Source organism: Colossoma macropomum, unplaced genomic scaffold, assembly GCF_904425465.1.
Source record: "Colossoma macropomum unplaced genomic scaffold, Colossoma_macropomum, whole genome shotgun sequence".
Lineage (NCBI taxonomy): Eukaryota > Metazoa > Chordata > Actinopteri > Characiformes > Serrasalmidae > Colossoma > Colossoma macropomum.
Window position 1 is genome coordinate 11,343,543 of NW_023494785.1, and position 24,440 is coordinate 11,367,982.

General features: G+C 40.0%; 1 protein-coding gene across 2 annotated transcripts in view; it reads left to right on the forward strand.

The window, feature by feature from the left end:
* The window catches only part of pard3aa (par-3 family cell polarity regulator alpha, a), a 505,838-nt gene that overhangs the window by 270,714 nt on the left and 210,684 nt on the right, over positions 1–24,440 (forward strand). For both annotated transcript variants that reach the window (XM_036582761.1, XM_036582769.1), the window contains exons 12-13: positions 8,674–8,862; positions 10,488–10,658. In XM_036582761.1, the coding sequence (XP_036438654.1) occupies positions 8,674–8,862; positions 10,488–10,658 (360 nt within the window). The remainder of the gene's footprint in view (positions 1–8,673; positions 8,863–10,487; positions 10,659–24,440) is intronic.

The following is a 24,440-nucleotide window of genomic DNA, read 5'->3' on the forward strand; positions in this document are numbered from 1 at the left end:
CTAGTACCTACAGATTTTCCTTGGCTGCCCTGTTCTTATAATGAGGCAGATGTCGTCCACTCAGAGCTTTGTGATAACTCTGTGGTCAGCCGTTTCAGGCCAGAGGGAGTGAGGTCTGGCACAGATTTTATGAGATGAGCCCTTTATTCTTTTAACGGATGTGTCTTTACAATTCAGTCCCAAATTTGGCCTAACCTGCAAAGCAGCAGAGACAACCGTCTATGATTTAAGACAAAAGTTAGCTGTAAAACTTTTGGTTATTTATTGAGCAGATGCTGCCCATGACTGTAATGAACAGGGCGGTATTCTGTGGTCTCTGAGAGGTATGTCTGCCTCTGCTTTAATATAATTAGCTGTCTCTGAGAATTATGCTTTTAAGCTTGCTGCTTTATGGCGAGGATGAGGTCATGTTCTGCAAGTTTTGCTTACAAAGTGCAAAAAATGAGACAGGCGCTTCTCTTCCTGTCCTTCTCTGCAGTAGTTTCAGCCAAATGCCTCAGTTTCAGGTGTCATTGTGACACTTCTTGCTAACTTGGCTTTAGATTGAGGAGGCAGGACTGAGTCAGAGCCAAAATGGCAGCAGTCAGGAACACTCTGAGACTTGGCAACCTTGTGTCTTTTTGACAGTGTATGAATTAGCAGGTCAAGTAGAACCTGAGCTTTCTCACTCCAGCTGAATGATGTGGCGCTGAGAGTGGAAATGCTGTTAATTAAAATCCCTGCCATTCACTTAGTTTGCTTCCTCTGAAGTCTCAACAGGACAGCTTATTTTAAATTTGTTTATTTATTTATTTTACAGACGGTTATCGCTTGGAGATCAGGAGTTCTTACTAACATTTTCTGTGTAATTTAAATAAAAATTGCGTGATTACGTATTTACATAATGAATTCAACTACATTCTGTTTACATTATATTGACAGGTGAGTCTACTCCTTTTTGCTGTTTGATGATGAGCACCTGTATTGACGGAGAGGGCTTTTACAGGCTGCGTTCGAAGCCTGCCAGCCCAAGAGTCGTGCCATGTTTGGAAATGGGGGGAACCGAGCTCCTTTGATTTTGTCTGTTTATTTATTATTTTGTGCAAAACAAAACTGCACACGCCAATAACTCGTCATGCAGAGTCACCTGTAAATTTGCAGTAATGTACTTATGGAGGTGCAACACATTTTGCTTGAGCCTCAGTCAGATCATTAAGCTTCTGTGCTGTTTCCTTTCTACACTGTCTGTCAAATGTTTGAGGAGATTTAACCTTTTGAAATGTTTACACATCTTAAAAAAAATCACAGACCTATCAAATCCGAAGGCTTATTATTCACTAACTGCATGAAAAGCAATGTAAACAGACTGAGCCGTCCTTAAACTGTAGGAGTGTGTCTTAAAAGTCTGGGCCCACTGTTGGATCCTGGACGTTTATTGTGTTTTCTTTGTCTGTTTGCAATGACTTAGCATATTAAAGAAAACTGTTTAGATCTTGTTTAGATCTCACATTCTTTGCGAAGTTTTTACCAAAGGAATCACCTACTTGTAATGCCAAAGACCACATATTGTAGCCTTTTTGTGGTGATGTCAACTCTCATCAGAAACCTTTCAAGTGTTTAAAACCCCTTTAGAACAAAAAGTTTCAATGTGTGCTGTTTAAACAATACATTAGAAAAGAAAACTGTCAAATCAGTATTTAGATAAAACCTGCTCTTCACGCCAGTGAAGACACTTTGATGAAAATGAGCCTGAGAGTTGAAGCAGAATATAAAGTCATGATTTAGTATTGATTGGTTTTTTTGTCTTTTTCTTATTTAAATAAAAAGTAAGAGTGAAATCAAAAACTGCCTGGAAATTTTCAAAAGAAGACAATGTTTCCTAAAACTTTTGACAGCCAGTGTATGTGTCTTGTATAATGTCCTCTTCAGTGAGGAAAGAAGTGGTCTGAGTACTGCATTAGGCCTTCGATGCATGCAAAGAGCCTTCACCAGGCCTTTCCGCTCATCCGAAAGAGAGTGGTGTAGGATGTTCACCAGCAATCTGATACATTTTTTTCCTCCTTGTCTCCCTCTGATTGTTCCAGGGGCCATAAACTCAGCGTGACTTTTCGAAGGTTGGAGCGCCAATCAAACATGGCGCTTTGTCTGGTGCCCCTGCTGGGAAAATTACCCCCACGCCCTTCCATTACCCACGCTGGGGACGTTTAACTTCAATTGCCTGTTTGAAACCTCTTTTTTTTTCCTCGCTGCAATCGTCCTCTTGTTTTTTTTTTTCCCCCTCTCTCTCTCTCTCTCTCTCTCTCTCTCTCTCTCTCTCTCTCTCTCTCTCACTCTCTCTCTCTCTCTCTGTCTTACTCTGTCTCTCTTTTCTTCCACTTACACGTTCCCTTTTTTCACTGTTTGATGATGAGCACCTGTATTGTCGGAGAGGGCTTTTACAGGCTGCATTCGAAGCCTGCCAGCCCAAGAGTCGTGCCATGTTTGGAAATGGGGGGAACCGAGCTCTACCATAATTAAGCCTAATGTCGCCAAGTGCGCCAGAAGACAATGGTGTTCCATCGACTACCTTTTTTTTCTCTGCACACCAGTTTGGATGTGCCACCTGTTTTCGTTTAGTACTTTTTTCCAGCAGCTGTGGCAGTAATTAGCCTCTCTGCTCGTATGGAGGAGCTGTGTGGTGCTATTGTTAAGCAGCGATAAACAAGCTGGTTTGGGCCATTTGGAGAGACACGCATGGCCTCCTGCAGGAAAGCTCTGCTCAGGCTGAGAGAGCACAGTCAGGCTGGAGCTGCTGTGATGCAGCACGTACACTTTGTCCCAATTATGACTTAAGATTGTCAATTATTGTCATTTCAGACCAAGTGCTGCCAGGAGTTCAGAATGTCTTTGTATAAGAAAGATGTATTGGCAGAAAATAATAATAATAATAAAAAGAAGAAGAAGAAGAAGATTTTATTTATGTAACGCCTTTCTAAAGCTCAAGGTCTCAAGGCCAGCAAAACAGCTAACTGTGAAACTCATGAAGAATATCAAGAATATCATAAAGAAAATGAAACAAGAGGGAGGATGTAAAGAAAGCAAACAACCCAACAGACATGCACAATAATAACCAAAATAACAGAGCAAAACAAAACAAAAAAAAATCACAGGAGATCAGAAAAAGCAAAATGGCACCTGTCTTGGTGTTTAACTGGGCTTCATTCAAATTTATCACTCTTTTAGCCATTAGAAGTAGAATTATTGTTGTTATTTTGCTACACGTTCAACTAGTTATCTTATTAAGTGGCCAGAACCTGCAGATCCAATTTTCTAATGAAAACTTCTGTAAACTCAGAATAACTGAACCATTTTACTCTGTGTAGGTACTGAATAATAGGCCTTAGTATGCACTAAAAGGGTTCATTCTAAATAATTGATCACAGTTATGTAGTGAATTGCATTTACATTCTACACCGACACATTTGAGTTTGCACTTTCCACATTTCTTTGTTTGTGTTGATGTTAAGGAATGTAAAAGCATGGCAAACTGCAAAGTATAGTATTTCACTATGCTAAAGAAGACTGTACACATAATGATATCATCAAATTCAAGTAATCATCTCTTCTAGTTTTGATTGGACATTTCAAATTCACACTTATGTGAAAATTTCTCTGCTTTTTTATTGAGCTGCTAATAGGCCTGTGCCATTAAACAAATGATGATATTTGCACTTTGTTTGACTAAATTGCAGTGATAGTATTTCAGCATGTCCACGATAACAGTACTATCGTGGTATACTGGGTACTAGAGTGAATTAATATCAAATCGCAACATGCTTTTGTTATTGGCAGCGATTGCAACTTTTAAGGAGTGGAAAAACATTGCCTAAACATTGTCCCTCAAAGGCCAGCTCTAAAATGATAATCATGACTTGCTTGAGTTCATCAGAAAATAAGCTGGAAATTATTTCGATCATAAGGACTTTTCTGTTTAGTCACTGTGACCAGATCTCTCTCTCTCTCTCTCTCTCTCTCTCTCTCTCTCTCTCTCTCTCTTTCTCTTTCTCTTTCTCTTTCTCTTTCTCTCTCTCTCTCTCTCTCTCTCTCTCACACATTGTACCTGGAAGCTGGGAGTGTGCATTAGTCTGAGGTGTTTAATATGCGCTCTTTATCTGCAGTCGTCGGGGCAGGGAAACAGCGGCAGGAAAATTCATGTTACAATACTTATCATGCACAAGCCCTCTCCGCAATTACATCCTTGACTGATTTCTTTTAGGCACTTAAATTCATTTCCAATGACCTTTATGTCTTCGCCCCGTTCGGGCAGGAGAGGAGGAGAAAAAGGCAAACGCCGCTAATTGTTTCAGGCGAGGACGTGTCAGAAAAGTCTTAGAGGTTGTGTGTTTTTCCCACATCAACTGTCTTTTCTGCATTTAGATCTGCAAGTTAGGTGTCATTAAGTCACTCACTCACTCACACACACACTCTAGCCTGATTAAATTGAATACATTTATTACTGCACTGTGCAGCAGTCTCTGACAGATAGATTTTCTGTGTATGTATGTGTGTAAATGGAGTGTGTGCTGTGTACTGGGCATTGAGAATGCTTGTGAAAGTGAGCAGACTTGAGTATATGCAGACTGTGCTGTATGAAAGTCTTTGTCCCTTGGTGAATAAAGCTGTGTGGATGCTTTAATAGAGAGTTCATACAAGGAATCCAGTTTGGAGTCAAGGGATCACAGTGTGTTTTTCAGTGACTTTTCCACCCTTCTTTCTCTCTCTCTCTCTCTCTCTCTCTCTCTCTCTCTCTCTCTCTCACACACACACACACACACACACACCACACACACACACACACACACACCCTGTCTCAGTCTGACATTGACACACCTTGAAAAGAAGCGCTTACTCTGTGCCTTTGGAGTTCAGCATGTAAGTCTTTTGAAGGATGTTCTTTCATTATCAAGGACAAAAGAAGCACATCAGACAGAATTGACAATTATCATGTCTTTGAAACCACAGATCAAAATATCACATTGAAGGAAAAAAGACCTAAAGAAAATACATGCATTGGAACTTATGTTTAGATATGTTTTTTAGTTGTTTTTGCAGTTAGGGATGTAAATAATTAACTGATAAACCATTAAAAAACAGATAAAAAACAACAACAATGATTCAAATAATTCTGTTGGGTAAAATAGGATTCATTTAATTCAGTTCCTGATTGAATAGGCATGTTTTTGAATTGTTTTTGAATTGTACACTGAGGACACATAAGCAACTGGGTCGTTAGATACATCTACTAAAAAATTAGGTGTGCTAAAGGTAATGGTATTCAGTCCTTTCAAAAGGATGAAAGCAAACATCTACAAGCGATAAGACGGACAGCATTTGAGCTAAAGCTAGCCCTGGTCATGATATTTATGTTCCTTATAACTTGGGCTAGTAATGAGTGTTATATATAACTTTAGAACGTTAGAATATAAAATATTAAACAGCCATCATTGTATATCACAGTCATTTTGTCAATATTTTTGTTTTGGTCATATAAGCACAACTTATTATAGTTATCAGCCCTTCAGTTTAAAACTGTGTTCTTATGTAGGATAAGTTTAATACGGTTTTGAGCCATTTGCTTTATATACACAAGTATGCCTGGCCCCCTATGTTAGTACTACAGTCCACAGTCATGACAAGTAGCATTTTAATGCTTTAATACAGAATTGAGTTAATGTGTGCACTCATAAGTGATCTGTCTAGTGTTTATGCTGAAACCTCTGGAAAAGTTGTATTTTTGTAATGCCTTGAAAGTGACAAAGGCTGCACAGGTCACTATGAACCATTTGAATCTCCGGATGATGACCTTCTTTTCAAAAGCTCTCTCTTAAGCCACCTTGATGTACCTTAAGTCAACTCCATTCACACTAGCATCAGTCTTAAAATTTTACGCCAGCATAGTCTCTGAGGCTGCACGCCACTGTCATTTCTGAAATCTCACAAATGTTCAGCCATGACACCTCACCTTGTTGTCATCTCCGAAATCCCAGGAACATTGACCTAAAGCCTCCCCTCACCTTCATCCCAGAAAACTCATCCACACTGGCCATTGAATCTCACTCTGCCTTCATCTCACAAGCATCAGCTCTGAAACCTCATCCCACTTTCATCTACAAAACCTCACGAGCATCTGCCTTGAAACTCCACCCCATCTTCATCTCCAAAACGTCATGAGCGTTAGCACTGAAACCCCACCCATCCAACTTCATCTCCAAAATGTCATGAGCTTTAGCTCTAAAACTTTACATTGCCTTCATCTCTAAAACCTCAAAGGCATTGTCCCTGATCCACACCAGTCTTAGCCCAAAAATCTCATTTGAGCATCAGCCCTAAAACCTTAGCCATCATCCATGACTCCTCACATTGCTGCCACCCCCTGAAACCTGATTGTCACCTCTGAAACCTCATGAACGTTGGCACATCATGAACGTTGGCTCTGTGTATGTGACTACATACAGTGGTGCTTTCCCAAAACCTGGCATAGCATCATCTCTGAAAGCTCAGAGTTACATCAGCCCTGAAACTTCACACCTGAGTCATCGCTGAAAGCTCATAGTTGCATCAGGCGAGGAGTGCAGTGAATGGTGCACTGGAGAGAGAAAGAGAGTGCAGGGTTTTTGAGTGTGCCATGCCCCCAAAAGCTCAATAGTAGAGTGAGAGCATGTGAATCGTATACTAACAGAGGAGAGGATGACCTGATGTGTCGGGGATGGCAACCACACTGGCTTTACCTGAGTCCAGTTATTGTCTGAGAAGAACCATGTGGGTTGCCATGACAACCGTAGTGGAGTATGATGGTAGTGGATGAGCTGAAATGATGCAATGAACTGTGTGTGTTTGTATGTGTGTGTGTGTGAGAGAGAGAGAGAGAGAGAGAGAAAGAGAGAGAGAAAGAGAGGGAGAGAGAGAGGGGTGTATTGTGAGGAGGAAGGAGATAAGGGCTTCACCTGAATGCTTGGCTGCATCCTAATAACTCCACCTCCTTGCAAGCTTCCCCACACTCTGCAGCTGTAAAGGCCAAACACCTAGCTTCCTCCAGGTGTGTGTGTGTGGTGAAAAAAGTGCTGAAAATGACCCCAGCAGAACTCAGATTGCTTCATTATTTATCACACCAAACAGTTCACCAGTTGACTGCTACATCTGAAAGAGGCATTCCAGCCTAACGTTAGCATTGTGTGATGTTCTGTAGCTCAGCACTGCATCCCTTGGCCTTACTGGTTTGACAGAGTTCATGATTTCATGTCTTTTTTGTGTTTTCTTCTGTCAGTGTTTTCTTACTACAATACCCAACATGCATCACATAAATACAACCTTTGGGAAACACCCTCCCCTTCCCATGAGCAAAAAGGAGATCCTCTGATGTAGAAGCTGTTAAAGACAGGCGAGATATTCAGCTTTATAGCAGTAACAGTGGACATCTTGCCTCCTTCTCTCTTCTTCTTCCTTTAAACAATCCACCCTCAAGTATCCGCCCCAAAGCGCTTGTAGCTTTTCAAAAGCCCCGCCCCCTTTAAGACACATCATCAGAAGGGGGTTTTCCAAGTATTTAAACCAGGAATTCTCACTTTTGGGACTATTTTGATACCACTATAGGAGGCAAGTATGCAGATTTTCAACAGATGAAACAAAGTTTATTCATTTTTTTTAGCCAGAGAGCCCCTTGAAAGTAACCCTTAGATTAGCAAAAGAATGTAGTAATTTAATATTAATTATGACTTCTATTGTGAGAAATGGAGAAATTCTGTTGAAAGTGCAGATTCTAAATTTTCAATTGATACCACATTTATGTCTGTAAGTAGAAAAATGGCTATTTTTTGTTTTGGGTTTGATGAATTTTGATTATTGTTATTCATGCAGTCTTGAAATGCATCTCTTAGATGTTTCTTGCTTTAGACATTAAAACACAAGAGGAAAAAGTGCATATTTACAGAATACATAATATAAATCAAATATGAATGTAATCCAATATCTAATGTACTCTATACTTAAGTTAGTAATTACATTAGAATAGTAATTCCAAACCACATAAACATTAGATATTTAGGGGTTAAAACATTCCATTATGAAAGCAGTGTTTTATCTGAGGGTGTAATTAAAGGGTCTTGATGGCAGCAGGTATCCCATGAGCCCCCTGCTCTCCAGTTACTCCTATTATAGGTGCTAGGCTTTGCCTGCAGCTGCTGCTTTCCCCAGCGCTCAGAGGGGTGTAGCTTTGATTGGGGCTGTGATCAGCAGGAGGCTTCACCCACTCCACAGCAGTGCCCCTGTGGGAGCATCATATGTTGTCACATGACTTTGCTATCTTTATCTTTCTCTTTCTCTTGCTCATGCAACAGCAACGTGTACCAGAACCTCTTGCCTAAAGCCCTCCAAGATGTTCAGCTGGGAATCATTGTGTGCTGTGTATTTCATTCATGACTTGTGATCAATTTAACATACAGTAAGCTCAGTGGAGTAATAGCCTGAATGGTGTGCTGTGCTGTATGTGAAATATTGGCTGTTGTATTGTCAGAAGATAGCTCTTTTCTGGAGTGCGTAATGTGCTCTCGGGTGCAGTATGTATTATGTTTGTCAAGTGGGAATAATATGTTTAAGAATATCTCTTTTTTTCCCCGTCTCTATCTCTCGCTCTCTCTCCCTCTCACCTTCTCCCTGTAGAAAGCAGAGGATGATGATTTGGTGCTGACTCCTGATGGAACGAGGGAGTTCTTGACTTTTGAGATTCCTCTAAATGACTCTGGTTCTGCGGGATTAGGAGTCAGCGTCAAGGGCAACCGCTCCAAAGAGAACCACGCAGACTTGGGCATCTTTGTCAAGTCCATCATCAACGGAGGAGCTGCCAGCAAGGCAAGAAGACTTGAATGTTCCTGAATGAACAATTTAGTTGCCATATAGGTGGATTCTGTAGGTTTACAGTTACTAACTATAGCCCATCTGTTACTGCACAATTTATCAGCCACCTTCCGTCTTGCACATCAGTGGCATGGGACCACTAAAGGACCATCGCTGAGAAGTTATTATTTGGGTTGTGGTCCATTCTCAGTACAGCAGTGACGCTGACATAGTAATGTGTGTCATGCTGGTTTTAAGTGTATTAAGCATAGTAGTGTTCCTGGGGTGTTTGTGTCAGTGTTTGACCTACCTACCGAAAAATATCCAGCCAACAGTGATTCTGTGGTCAAACATTGGCCATTAAAGGGGTAGAGGATGACTTCAATAAATTTATTACATGAATAATGGTGCACTTCAAAAGTCTAAGCTTTTGGGAGCTGAAAGCAGGATTAACAGAGAAACTTGTTAACTGCTGTTGTAAAAGAAGTTAACCACATCTATGTGTGAGGTTTTGTGAAGCTAAAACTGAAGGCCATTTCACACCAGACACGATAACCGCACAGCATAATGCGGTAAACATGTGGTGCCGCATGCAGTATGTTCCTATATTAATCAATGTAACCTTTCCCACTGGACAGTGACATACGCATCAAGCTCAAAAATATACTTTGGGTCTATTTTTGGTGTGTGCTGTGCGGGCGTAGTAGCAGTTTCTAGACAGAAACAGTAAAGAAATGCAGTGTTATGCTATAAAGTGTAGGCTAATAAACAAATCAACAAATGTAGATTTAACTCTTTGATTAGGTGAAGGAAATCCCTTGAGTAGGTTAATGCTGCAAACCCACATGCGTCTCCCCTTCATATCGCTTTACATCACATTGTGAGAAAGCTAGCAACAGTCACAGCAGTAAGACAGGTTTTTGTTGTTGATATCTTTGTCATCTAGGCTTTTAAGCAATTAACGGACAATACAGACATTTGTGTTACATGAAAATGGAACACAAATAGAAAGCGCTTTCACTTCGCAGCATTTGTCACGTCTGGTGTGAAATAACAAGGGGTGCAAAGTAGCTCCGGATTACCACAGGCGCTGCGTTACTTCAGTTGTTAAATGGGCTTAAGTCAGAAAGCCAGTCTAAGTTGAACCTGTTTTGTTAAACAGAACCCAGATCCACTAAAGGATAACGTCAACACTCATAAAACCAAATAAATATTTGTGTGTAAGCTTTTTCTGCCATTTTTTCTTCCATTTTTTTGGCTCCCGATATGTGCATTCTATTTTGAGATATGATTATCAACTTGCTTTTATACCTCACTTGAGCTTCTTGGACAACATAGCGGTACAGTAATAACCCAGTATTTGTTTAGTTGCTCCGTAATGGCCGTGTGGCCCTAAGCACCTGCTTATGTCGCTTATTAGTTAGAGGCAGCACTCTCAACAAGGTAGGAGTTCCTAATTAAAAGGCTAGTAAATGTAGTTCATGCATAACAATCTCTAAGAAGAACAATTTTCATGATTTCTATTGTAACAAATCTTTCACTCTTTAAAAAAGCTGACATTTTGCGTGTTTTTATGTTTTGCATGTCTTCCTATACTTTATTATGTTGTAACCATGTTATTATTGTGTATCTGTTCCCAGGATGGGCGGTTGAGGGTCAATGACCAGTTAATAGCTGTGAACGGAGAATCATTGCTTGGGAAAACCAATCAGGAAGCCATGGAGACTCTTCGCAAGTCCATGTCTGTGGAAGGCAATAAGAGAGGCATGATCCAGCTCATAGTGGCCAGGAGGGTCAACGAGAGGAATGAGGTGAGTGTGTGTGTGAGAGATAGGAGTAAGGTGTGGGGGAGAGAGAGATATCATAAGATGGTTGTTTACCCACTATGATTTTCACTGATTGAACCCTAGATACTGCCTTAAGTGTTTGGCTGGCTACAGTCAGCCCTCATCAGAAAGTGCATCTGAAGCTCAGACAGTTTCACTATCCAGCACAAAAACATGTTGTTTTTTTGTTACATTAAATGTCCAAAGGTATCCAGACACGCCTTCTAATTAGTAAATTCAGCTACTTTATGGTGCACCCACTGCTGATATAAGTGTTCAGTTGAGCACACAAAACTTGTATCTCCATAGAAAAGAATTTCGAGTAGAGTAGAATGCCCTGAGAAGCCGCACATGAGCCTGAGGTCACCATGTCTGATGCCAGGCATCAGCTAAAGATGTATAAAGCCACTGAGCATCGGGCTGTGAAACAGATTCACATTTTCTGGATTGATGGAGCTCCATGTAGTACTTTTGGGATGAGTTGCAGTGACATTTGTGATCTAGAACTAATCATTCCACAGCAGTACCTGACCTCACTGATGTTCTTGTGGCTGAATGCAGTTAAATCCTCACAGCAATGTTCTAACATCTACTGTAAAGTTTTCCTAGAAGAGTAGAGGCTGTTACTAAGGCAGAGGAGGGACAAACTTTTTAGTAATAATTTCAGAAGAAACTCCGGATGGGCGGGTGTCTACGAACTTTTGGACATATAGTGTAAATTTGTTAACTTTTTTTTTTTAACAAGCAATTTCTTTGGCCTTCAAAATCCAGTAGTGTTTAATTTGAGCGAGATGGTTTTTAGCATTTCATTGTAACTAGTTATATCTAGTTTTATCAGGCTTGATTGTTTGAGGCAGGACTATCATCAAGATTGTATAGCTCTGGATCCAAGCTGATAATGGTGACTAGTTCCTCTTCCATTTTGCTTAACATTGATGTTACTGACTGAAGCCCTGCCTCAGACCTCCTCCTATTGGCTGACGCATAGTTATGTTCTTCTGATGAACAGACAGTGGAGTTTAATTTTTGTGCATTACTCTGCGTTGGTGACTCTGGATTATTCTCATTGAAATCAGTGATATTTTTGATAGATTTTTGAAAAATGTTCTTAAAGTGGCCTTAGGGTGCACACAGGCTGATATTTCAGGAGACTGGGGACAGTCTGTGCTCCTGGCTCTCCTGTGTGGGACAGGACTGTACCTAAAACAGGCTGTCATATGCGTGCCTGATTGATGGACAGAATTCCGTGCCATGAGCAGATAGTTGAGTTCGACTACAGGAAAAGTGAATTATACTGAGGAGTTCTTATCAGACCAGAGCAGAGTTGAGCTAGAGGGAGTGAGAGAGATGAGGCGAAAGAGAAACGAGGCGAGAGATCGAAAGCAATTCGGCTTCTGAAATGCTCATGCTGATATGAACTGATAAGGGCTGGCTCTATGAAATATCAAATATCAACTGGTGTTTATTTATTTATTTTTCTTTTCTTCCACTTCTCTATCATTCTCTTTTTTCTTTACTTGTGTTTATATTTAATATTTTTTCTTGTATAATTCATTATAACTTATGAATCTCAGAAACGTACATAGTTTTTAAGATATTATTTGATGATAGAAGGTGCAATCAAAAATTGGGAATCACTTGCTGTATCAGTACGCATTTTGTATTTTTTTTAATCTAATTTATTTTACAATGTAAAATAATATTGTTTAATATTGAATAATATAATAATACTGAATAATATTAAACAGGCTTCAGAATTTATTTTTAAAATAAAAGGTTATTTAATAATAAATTATATACTACAATTACTAGGGATTGTTATTGACTTTGATCATTACTTTGCTATAAGACACTATGGATATTAATTTTACTATATCATTCTCAATGCTAAACAGCTTTATTTGCCATGTGGAATCATACTGCACAGTTCATCATTTTTGAGACTGTTTTTTTTTTATTTTTTGGTTACTAGTTCCTATGAATCATTTATGAAGTTTGATAATGTTGTATGAACTGGTTTGATATTATTGAAAACTGATTACAAACTTTGTGGAGCTATTCTAAACTTTTCAGCAGTAGTGTATTGGATTAATAGAAAAACAAGAAGAAAAAAAAAGTATCCAGGGGCGCATTCTAACTTGTAAATTCAGCCACTTTAAGGTACAGCCTTTCCTGACACAAGGATTCACTTGGACACACACAACTCATGTAATCTCCATAGAAAAGCATTGTCAGTAAAATTGGTAACACTGCTTATATAGAGTCCCCCAGCATTGGGCTGTAAAGCAGTGAAACTGCAATCACCAGAGTGATCAAACACCACACAGTCAGTCAAATGTTGCTTTAGCTGCTTGTACGAACCAGGAAAAAACAGGACACTCACACTTACATTATATAACAAAATACATAGCATTCATTATTGATCTTTACAAGTAACATCCGAGCTAACACAAGCCATCTGAGAGACAGTCTGTTTGGTCTGGTGGGTGGGCGGATAGATGGCGCCAGTACAATGACTAGAGCAGCCAATGACTCCATCTTGTCCTACCATGCCCTCTACTGCAGCCAATCAGAAGACACTGTGGCTAATACCTGTTAACGAAACTGTGGCGAATACCTGTACCTGATAGCAAAAAAGAAAAAGGCATCCCAACACACTCACCCACACCCCACGGGTCAGTGCATGCACACGTGTTAGAATGTGTTGCTTGGTCTAGATCAGGTCTGTTTAGCGTTTTTTTGTTTTTGATTGGTGCCTCTTGCTGCCAGCGCTTTGCTGGACTGGACCTCATGCTGCGTTCCTGTTTCATCATACACCCACATACACACATTCACACAACACACATCATTCCCCCTCATTCCAAGCAAGGTCACCAGTCGCCTCCAGAAGTGCCCAGATGCAAGGTCGCTTCTTATCTGTCTGTCAAACGCTTGCTGGGTTGTTTGCCCTGCTGCATAAACCAGATCTGTCCCAAGCACAATCAGAGGCCTCCAGCTCAGAGCACTTCACTAGGATTGGACCCCTGCTGCTTGAGTGAGGATCATTGTGGGATGAGAGAAAGAGAGACAGCTTATTTAATTAATCATTAGACTTATAAGATCAAAAGTTACATCTAAGTTTAAATCAAAACAAATAGTGGATTCAAAATACAGAAACATCACTTCTTACATATTCAGCAAAAAAAAAAAAAGAATCTGTATCATTGATAAGGTTATAATAGGCATATTTTAGCAGGAGTTATGTTGACCCCTGCCTCCTCACCATCAAAACAAGATCAACTGGCCTGCATCGCTTAATCCAGATTGTCCTAGTGCACCAAATCACTGTTTCACTGAATCTTAATAAGCTGAGTCATTTTTGAAGGGAGAGAAAATGAGAGAGAGAGAGACACACACACACAGAAGGAGGGAGAGACAGTAAAGAAAAAAAGAAAAAGTGGTTTGAGAGAGAAAGCGAGACAGAAAGGAGAGGGCGAGTGTTGGCTGTAGGGTATAGCGGCTCTGTGCTGTTTTGTGATGAGCAGCAGTTTGCCACTGTCACACGCAGCACATTCAGGAGCACACAGGCCAACATTCAGATGAATAAGATCCATCACTGTCTGCTCACTCAGACCGTTTGTGCGTGTGCATGTGTGTGTGTCTGTGCACTAGTGTATGGGGGGTACTCTGTCCTTAGCACTGTTATAACCATGTAGTTAATGGTGTGTATGTATGTGTCTGTGTGTCTGTAGGGGAATGGGAGCAGTGTGGGGGATGGGGACCGGTGGGGTGGGAGGGTACTCCTTCAGCCTTGTCATTACCATGTGACTGATGAAGATGATGTCTGATTGTTTTTGCAGAAATAGTAGAGGATGATACCTTGTCCTCAGCTGTGTGGCTTCTGGTGTCAGTGTCTGTGGCTGTGTGTGTTTCTGTCTGTCTGTCTGTCAGGGTGTTTTCGTACATTTTATAATAAAACAGAAGTTCTGTTTTCCATATTTTAAAACTGAAAGGGAAAAAGCAATTTCTTTTTGAATACTGGGGAGTATACGCTACATTCAAAAGTTTGATTTCACTCGTCACATTGATAATGACTTATTTTATTCAGTATTACCTTTTTTAGTATGACTGAACTTGTAAAAGGTAGATGTAAAAAGATGTTTTTCGATTATTGGTGATTTTTTTTCTTTCTTTAAATATATTTATTTTATTTGTTTTTATCTCAGTTATTATTGACAAATCTTGAGCTCTGTTCATCATTTTGAACATTTTTTTTTGTTTTTTGTTTTTTTACAGTTTCACACAAATTATTTGAAACCTGAAGTTGAGTGCTAGCACATCTTAAACAAACAAAGCGGCCTCTGCCTAGTCCAAATTGCTTTCTAATGCACTCTTAAGTAGGGCTGAAGGATTTGGGGAAAATGTCAAATTATGATTGCGATTGCAATTTAAATGTGATTATTTATATATTAAAGCCCTTTTTTCCCAGGCCAGGAAGACTAACTTACCTGTTTCTTTGGGCTTGAAGCTTGAACACTTAATGTATTGTGGTGGAATGCATGTTTATAAGCTCTGCATTATTAGGTTATTAAAATATAAGTTATTACTATATTATTTCATGACATGTAAAACTCGTTAAAACTTTAGCTTTTGAAAATTACACTCGAATTGTTCAACTTTTTATTGTGATTTCAATATTAAAGATTTCATTTCCTCCTCTTCACACACACACACACACAAAGCACACGTACACACTCCTTAACTGGCAGTGATTTTTACTGTGAATGCTAATTATGAGCGTGCACATTAGACAGTCACTTTGAGCTACTGGAACCCTGTAAACGGAGAGTGACTGCTATTAGCTTTGAGCTAATGTGCTCTTGTAATAAGGAGTTAATTGCTCTTCATGGCCTAAGGATGGAAAAGGCCAATCAGCATAGTGACATGATGACAGCTTCAGCTTGGATACTAGTCATGAACAGAAAGAAACTATGGACTTTCCTTTCGGTAGCCTTTGGCTGTGCGAGCGGAGGCCCATTTCGAAGAGCATGGCTATCTCTCGCCCCATTCCGCTGGCTGCTGTTGGTAATTGGAGCGGCCCTATGCTTCAGAAGGGATGGGCCTGACCCACTTAATGATGTAATATATGATTGGTCATTGCAATTTCTTCTCCCGCTCAATAATTGAAGCAATGCTTCAGAGAGCCTGTAATTTCGATCGCGGGGTTTCTATTAATATAATGTCATATGTGTTCACGCAATTAAAATTCTGGGAAAGTCATTTCAATTCAATTAATTTCTTATCTGTACTTTAAAATGCACTTATCATTTTGGTATTTCTGTGCTGCTGACTTCAGCCTTTACTCACTGGTACAGAGACTAAGACATGGGGCCAGGGCACAAATACATCAGCAACAGTCTTTCTCCCTGTTAATCTTTAATGAGTTTTTAACACAAACTCATATGTGTAAAGTTGTCAAAGTTCAATTGTTAAAAGCAGCCTCAAAGCACAAGTTATAGTTTTCTGCTTTGGGTTTTGCTTTGGTTTTTTATTATTTATTTTTTTTTATGTGCACCACTGAAAGGTTAAGACCTTTGGCCATGAATTACTGAAATGAGAAACTAATTTAGTTCCATTTATTACGTTTCGTTATTATTTTCATGCCTCTTGTTTGTCTTCAGGGCTTGTGTGGAAGCCTAAACCTGAATCCTTGCTTGAAATGAGACGTCAGGCTCAGTTAAGCTCTCTGAGTGGGTGAAGCTCTAGTTTGAGGTTTTTTGGTGATAAACATTATGCGGGTGTTTGTTAGTGTGGTTTAGAAATAGCTGCGACTTTGTTGCAGATACTTTTCCTGTGTTATCTATAGAAACCACACACACACACCTACACAGAAAAGCAGAGTAGCTGGAGTCACTGTTTGGTTGGCTTGCCCTTTCTTTGTTTGCATGCTGAATTTAGATATTTTCTCCTTTCACACCCTTAAACCTCAAACAGAGCTAGAGCTGCTCACTACTGCAATCTGTGTGTACTGATGATTTATAGCTGTAGCATGATCTTTCTGACACCTGTAGTATTTGTTTGTGAATGTGTTTCTGACTCCGATAAAGAGTATGTATGTACTTGAGTGTATGAATGAGTGAAGAGTGTTTGTGTGTATTCATATTTCCTGCCTGTACATTTAATTCATATGTTGCCTTCCAAGGTCAGGATAAAGCACGTCATTGTGTACATGGAGGCTGCTGAACTGATTCCCCGGCAAACCTCCATGTGAAAAAATAGGCTCTTCTTTCCAAGTACGTTTATTTATTACCTCTTCTGATGACACAACGTGTTGTAGTTAGCTGGAACAACACTGTTTATCTTTAGATCTTCAGGAGAACATATAATGTGAGAAACGTTCTTACATACAGACACAGTATTACCTTCTCTTTTAGTTGTTTGTTGGATACAGGCTTCACTGTGAGAAAAAGGGTGCTATACAGGTACATTTGAGTGTCTTAAGGTGCATAGATAATAAATGTACCCTTGTACCCCAAAACTGTCCTTAATGCCGAATTGTGTACCTTAAGTATGTTTTAAAAGCACATTACAATCATTTCACCTGGAGAGAATATATTTTTAGTTCATAACTGTTATTTAAATAAAAAAGTCACACAGCTACATTACCTCATGCATTAAGCGCAGTAAAAGTTCTAATTCTACTGTGTTAACTATGCCAGAATAGTTCCGCATTGATTAAAGACGTCACTCTCGCTCTACCAGATTGACCCCATGTTTCTGATCAGCTTCTTCCATGGTATGTTAACTGCTTTTAGTGCAAAAATTGTTTAAACCGGAACATGCAAAGTATTTCACAGTGCAATTAAAACCCAGATGATTTGCTAGAACCGTTGAAAAATAAAATACATAGAGTAAGGAGTGGAATCGTCACAAGATGCTACGCTTTGAAATTCAAATATTTCTGTGTAAAATAATTTGCATTTTCGGCAGTGTTGGAATGATAACCATACAAGTTAGGTTCACCCCTTAAAATCTCAGGCTTATAACATACCAAGGCTTATTATTCAGTAACTAAGGGATTATATTTCAAACTGGCTGTAAAAGTGTGTAATAGAACTTTGGGCTCGCTAGTGGGCCCTGGTTATTTAAGTGGTTAGAGCTTTGACACGGGCCAAATTTTTATGCCCAGACGAATGGGTTAGAGCATCTCCAAAACACTAAGGCTCCCCGGTCAGCACTGATGAGTACCACTACCAATAGTGGTCGAGGGAGGGACAAACCACAAACCGGCGACAGGATGTTAAGTGCCCAATGCTTATTGATGTGCAAAGGCAGTGAAAACTATCCTTTCTAGTCTGAACCAACAGAATGGCTACTGAGGCCCGAGTTGCAGAAATTTTTAATGAAGCTTACGGAGGGAATGTCAAGACCTGTCACTTACTTTGCTTCACTGGGTGGACATTCCTGTTAACCTTTGTGATCGCCACACTGCCCTGTCTGTATATCTCACCTGTCCGCTGCTCTAAATCAGTAGTGATATCCCTCTGTCACTCTCTGAAACCCACCCCCCCCCACACTAAGCCTGCATTTACATACAACAGAGACATCTATCCTTATGAGTTATGCATAAAGGCAATGTGGTCCACTTTTTAATCTAATTTAAGTCACATTTTTCATTGAAATGAAGATATATGCTCCATCGTTCCACACAGCTCAGCAGGTTGAGAGGATTCCCTGCAGGGGTTGGCTCATAAGTGAGACTTTAATTCAGAATGTTCCTCTCTCTTGACCACATGAAAGGCTCTAAAATTGTTATAATTATGTAAGCAGAACTCTGAGAAAGGCACTTTGCTGCCAGAGTGCTTGGCCAAAATAGATTACTAACCATTTCTATCGTTGTCCTTTTTTCTCTAACCTGCTCTTTTGATAAGGTTCCTGCAGTTTGTGACCTATGAACAAAAAGGGCAGAAAGCATAATCTACTTAGAAACTACTGAAAGAAAACTAAGTGAAGTCAGTGAGCTGATGTTCTTTAGGCAAAATTAACTGTTTCACAATACATATTATGTTTGCAATGAACCTTTATTTGCTATGATAATATCCTGTCTATTAAAGGTAAATTACTAAAATAATGTAAAGTCATTTTATTGAATTATTTGGTTTTTGTTTTTTTTTTTTTTTTTTGGCAAAGCAGAAGGCAGGACTTAACAAAATCAGACAGTTATATCAGGAATAAAGGAGGAAATTGAAATCCATCAAAGTAAGGATGACTTATGCTTACAACACTAAGTTTATGTATTTTTATTATTATTATTTTCTCTCTGTGGTAGCATTTTCATGCTCATGCTGGGTGTGTGTGTGTGTGCGCGCGTTTGTATCAGATACACCCCAAGGACATTCAGAATACCCACAAACATAGGCTGTATTGGATGACTGACAGGCCAAAAAGTGATCCTCTGTCTCCTTTCCTTCCAAAAAGGGTAGCGCTAATTCACAGAGCAGAGAAAAGCTTTCTTTGAATGAAAGAGTTACATAAAGGGATACACAGCCAATGGTGTGCATACAGATGAAGCGATGAGGGTCATGGCAGTATGATGATGATGTGAGTTGACATGAGGAAGGAAATAGCAAAGCTCCTACACGAGGCCATCCCGCAGAAGGAAAGGCCTGATCGATGGTGTCTTGAGAGTGCTATCAATCAGCGTGGCCAGTAAATTATGGCTAGTTATTAGTATTGAGCCAGAATGCCTCTCTGGATGCAGCACAGGGAGATGCCTGCAGAGACACATCCAGATGCAGCCAGCAACAAGCCGGACTTCACTGCTCAACCCGTGTCTTCAGTCTTTACACCAACGACTGCGTTTCCAAGGAAAAAGCTGTGAAGATCCTGAAGTTTTCGGATGTTCACAACCACCAGTGATGAATCTGCCTACAGAAACAAAGTTGAGCAGCTCGTGTCCTGGTGCAGCCGCAACCACCTGATACTGAACACACAAAGGACTGTAGAGATGGTGGTGGATTTCAGGAACCTGAAGTGGAAGAGGAGCACAGTCTTCATAGCCAAGAAAGCACAGCAGAGAATGTTCTTCCTGAGACAACTGTGAAGAAATTCAACTCGCCACAAAGCCTGATGATCCAGTTCTACACAGCGATCATGGAGTCACTGAAACCAACAAACCTCCCTTACTGTATTACAGTACAACTCCTCTGTAACATAATGCGATAATTTACTATATTGTTTCTAGTATTATTATATTATTATTATTGTATGTGTAACATATTTGGCATAATGATTGTGATTCTGATTTCAGTCAGGAAATGTGCAGTGTCAGATGATTTGACCAGGAGATGATGCCTCCACTGAAATTCTTCAAAGTAAATGAATCCTCCCTCAAACATTCTGTGATCCATTCCTTTAGCAGCGCTGAGGTCTGGAAGCCAGTGATGATCCACTTAAAGAGCACAGTATTAGCTGTAATCCACTAGCATCCGTGCATGTTACTATGCTAATACTAATACAGGGATGAAAGAGTGAGAGAAATTCATGTAAGAAGGAGTGAGAGAAAAGAAGGGTATGAGGGAGAGTGACAAACAAGAATGGATGAAAGGATGCAGTGATGTGATGGCAAGGGCTAATGAATGTGCCTGAGCCTGTGTAAGGCTGGCCCTAGCACAGACTGGATGTGACGGCTTAAGGCCTGTAATTACAGCCGGAGAAGAAGAGAGGGCAGCTGGATTAAAGCCTCATAAACAGTGCTGAGATGCTCAGGCAGCCATTGCGTTGGTGCAAGCCTCAACATGTGATGCTGTTTCATCTTCATGGCCCAACTTTTTAGCTCTCTCCAGCTCCTGCGGTATTGACTGCGGCAATTGCACTTAAAGGAAGAAGCTGTACAAAGAAGCAGAGTAGCTTCTGAGCGTTCCTGCTACTGTTGACCACAATTATCAGTAATTTAGCAAAGTATCCAGTGCCAGTTACCATTACATTACATCCTCCTATCAATCTAAATCCTGAACATGACCCATACTCACCCCTTTCAGTCCCGACCAGGCCTGACTGATACTGCTAAATTTTAACCCAAACCTGACCAGAACCCCTCTCTCATGCACTAATAGAGATGGATTATCACAGATGTGGTTTTACAGTGCTTGAATTGATTCCAAGGCACTGAACTAACAAATCAACCTTACACTAATCTGAAAGTTGAGTTTTTGCTGTAGCCAACACCGACTTAACTGGTGCAAGCAGGCACTTTGACACGCACATTTGATTCTGGCTGCTGTAGTTGATGCAGGACGGCTGCTTCCAAGATAAATGTGTCGCTGAGAAGACAACAGTGCCTGCAGTCATGGCTCAAAATACCATTGCAAGTTCTGCGTTGTACATGACCATTGTGCTTACTGTCTGATGTAACAACCAGGTCATAATGTTTCCACAATTAAGATCTTCCTGATTCATTTGGAATTTTAAAGAGTTCTCTTTTTATTTCATCCTTGGCAAACACTAAAACTGGTTTTGTTCTATGTGTACTCGACTATACTGTATAGAGAGAAATCATGTGTGAGTTTGCAAAATGTATGCAAATGTGCAAGCAAGCAGGAACATTATAGAAGTAGCCAAAGAACAAGGATCAAATTAGTCAGTGTTATTGAGAGTTAAAGACAATAAATGACTCACAACTGCGCAATCCAATGACAAGACTTTGCAAGGAGTTAAGCCAAATCGCATGGTATATGTGGTATATAAAAGTAAATGAGTCATGAACCACAGGTGTAGGTTATCAAGCATGGGCACAGGCAGGGTGGGTCTGGAGCTGGTGGCCCAATCCCAGAAAGACATGTCCACATGTAGTGTCCCCAGAAGGTGACAGGGGGCTGCTGTGACATGCACACTCAAATATGAGAGTTCAGGATTGACATTACTAAATATGTTAGCTTCTTTTCAGACATTCAGCTTATTTTATTAAAACAGAAAACATGAAAATGATGTATCTTAAGGTTACAGATGAAGCATTTACACACATTTTAATTAGCACATTTTTAATTCCACACTTTGCACGCAAATTTCCACCTGGGGGCACTCTGCATGCCATCACGGGTATGCATACCACAGTTTCTGAACCACTGGAATGGATTATTATCTGATTTTTTACAAGGCACCATGGCTTGTTACTAACAAGGGGCACCAGAATGAAAACATTCAGTATGGAATGTCAGGACTTTATAATGAGGCTCTCTCTAGATGGTGCTATCTTAATCCACTCTGTTAATCCACTCTGAGAGAGCAGTAGATTAGGGAAGATTAAGATTGGAATGGGCCAAATAAATGCAGCACAATGCTCTATCTGCACCGCCTTCACTCTGGAGCACTTCACTGTTAAGATCGGAGTGTCCCATAAGCATTATTACTCAAGCTTAGCTCTATCATCCTCCTTGTCCTTTGTGAAATATATGCTCTCTTTCATTTATGCTCTCCCGCACAAACACAGTCTCTCTCTATCTTGGTCTCTCTCTCTGTCTGTTTCTAAAACCTCATCCCTTCTTTGGCATAAAAGCTAATATTTTATCAGATCTCATTCTCCATCCGCCAACAGATTAAGGACGTGAGAGAAAAGATTCATAAAACAAATCCTGGTCTTACAATTGAAAGCTCAATGAGGCCAGCGCAGACTGCGGTGAGGGCTTTACAATAAGGCCGACTGTGCCGTCTTCAGCAGGCTCTGTTGTAATTGCGTTGACCCGGTCCATGCCACGGTAGCCTGGTTTTCTTATCAAGCCTGCCTAGATAAGTCTTCATCCCCAGACTTCATTAAATATCTCATCTATATTAAATAGCCCAGGGTCCCCTGGCTAATGCTTCTGCCAGTGTCATCCTAGAGGCTCCAGACCATCGCCTTCAGAACACTGATATGACCTACAGCTTCATCGTAGATGTTCACATGATGTTTGTTTCTACAAAGCAGTGTTTTCGTCACAGTCTTTGTCTTGGTCTGCCCATTCTTTTACCTGCTCGTTCTACAGTCGTTTGGCGTATTTTCTTTCACAGGGCAGCTGCTTGTTAAAGGCTTCTGGTTTAGATTACTATGTACTGCTATAGCCTATAGATTACAGTATAGAGGAGCAGATTGAGAGGGGAAAAAAAAGCAGTGCTATGCTCATAGCATTTAAGTTCAGTCCTTTTTTTAGGTGAGAAGCACCTCATTTAGCTGGCATGTAATTCACTCACTCACTCACATTTAGCAGGCTAAACATTCTCCTCATAGGGGAGCTGTTGGCACATTAGTTAAATTTCCACTGTGCTTTGCATCAGTGACACTCTTTGTCTTGTTCCAATCAATATCTTGTGATATTGTGTTCTCGTCTCATTTCTTTTTAAGCTTGCCCTCCACCCTGCCAGACTCGTACATGTTTAGCATAAGTGCTCATTTGCCAAAGGAATTGTGGGATGTGTTACATTTAAAATGGAACCCCCTCAAACTCTCACGTGGAGTCTACATGGATTGTCTCTAGCAGTTTGCCCTAAGTTCATATTAACTAGCATTTACTTTAAAAGAGATTGCGGATGAATGGAGTCATTTGCTGGGGGCATATACAGACAGTGATTAAATGATTATAGATGGCTAATTGATAATAATGTATATTTCTTTAGTGGATGACCCTTTAAAACATAAGCCTGAAAGTGGCTGGCCGGGCATGTCTTTAAACTTTTAATTGTAACTTGGTGATATATTACACTGTTATGAAGTTATCTGTATCAGAAAAACAAGTAATACGTAAAACAAAAGTTCAAAACCAGATTTATTTTTCACATTATTACCAAAAAAGACAATGAAAACTTATTTAAGTTACAAGCATCTGTTGTCTTTTAGGTACTCACCTGTGATCATTTATCTCAGCGCTGTTAGTCAGTGTTTACACACTTGCAGGTGATGTGTTCTGCTATTTAACTGTACATGCTCAACACACTTGTCAAGTGTCTTTGACTTTGTCATTACTACCCTTGAAAAGCGTTCGTAGTATTTCAGCATGAAAAATCTTTGTTTTCTTTTTTCTTAAATCAAAGACGAAATTGAAATTTTCAAAAGTCGCGCTGGAATTTACTAGTTGCATTTAAACTTACAACCACTAAGTCAGCAGTCACATGTCAAAACAAAGGCATGGGAATGTGGGAGGGTCTCTGAAGCTGAATTCCTGCTGTGATTGGATCTGCTGGATGGTTATTTAAGTCTGCCAAGCTATTGAATGCCACGTGTCATATTGTCAGAAAGCTTAACTTCTCTACTTTAACAGGGAATTTGAAGTTTGTATCTCTAACAATTGTAAAGTTATTTATTTTCAGACATACCATGCATGTCTTGAACGTGTCGGCAGCATTCTGTCTTGAAGGGTTAAACAATGTTACATTTATAAATAGTTATGTAATCAGTTCATACTTGTGAATGATGGGAATACATCTTTGCCAAAAGAGTCACAAAAGATTGAACATGCTTCTCAGGATTCCACACAGCTTGAAGTTCACAGTTTTGTAGTCACTCCCTCGAGTGAAGTTGAGGATTCGAGGTTCTGATAGAAACTTCTCTCAGCCCTTTTAAGAATATGAATGCCCTTCAACACTGTGGCAGGAATTCCCCTCTGGGAAAGTGTGGAGAAGAAATCCAGGAGCGCTTTTGTTTCCTGGAACTCAAACGCAGAGAGTGATCCTCCGTTAACTTTTCTATGCTGATCTGCTTCCACAGGATGTTTTTCATCATCTTTAAGCAGTGATGTGCAGCTCTAGTGAAGATGACAG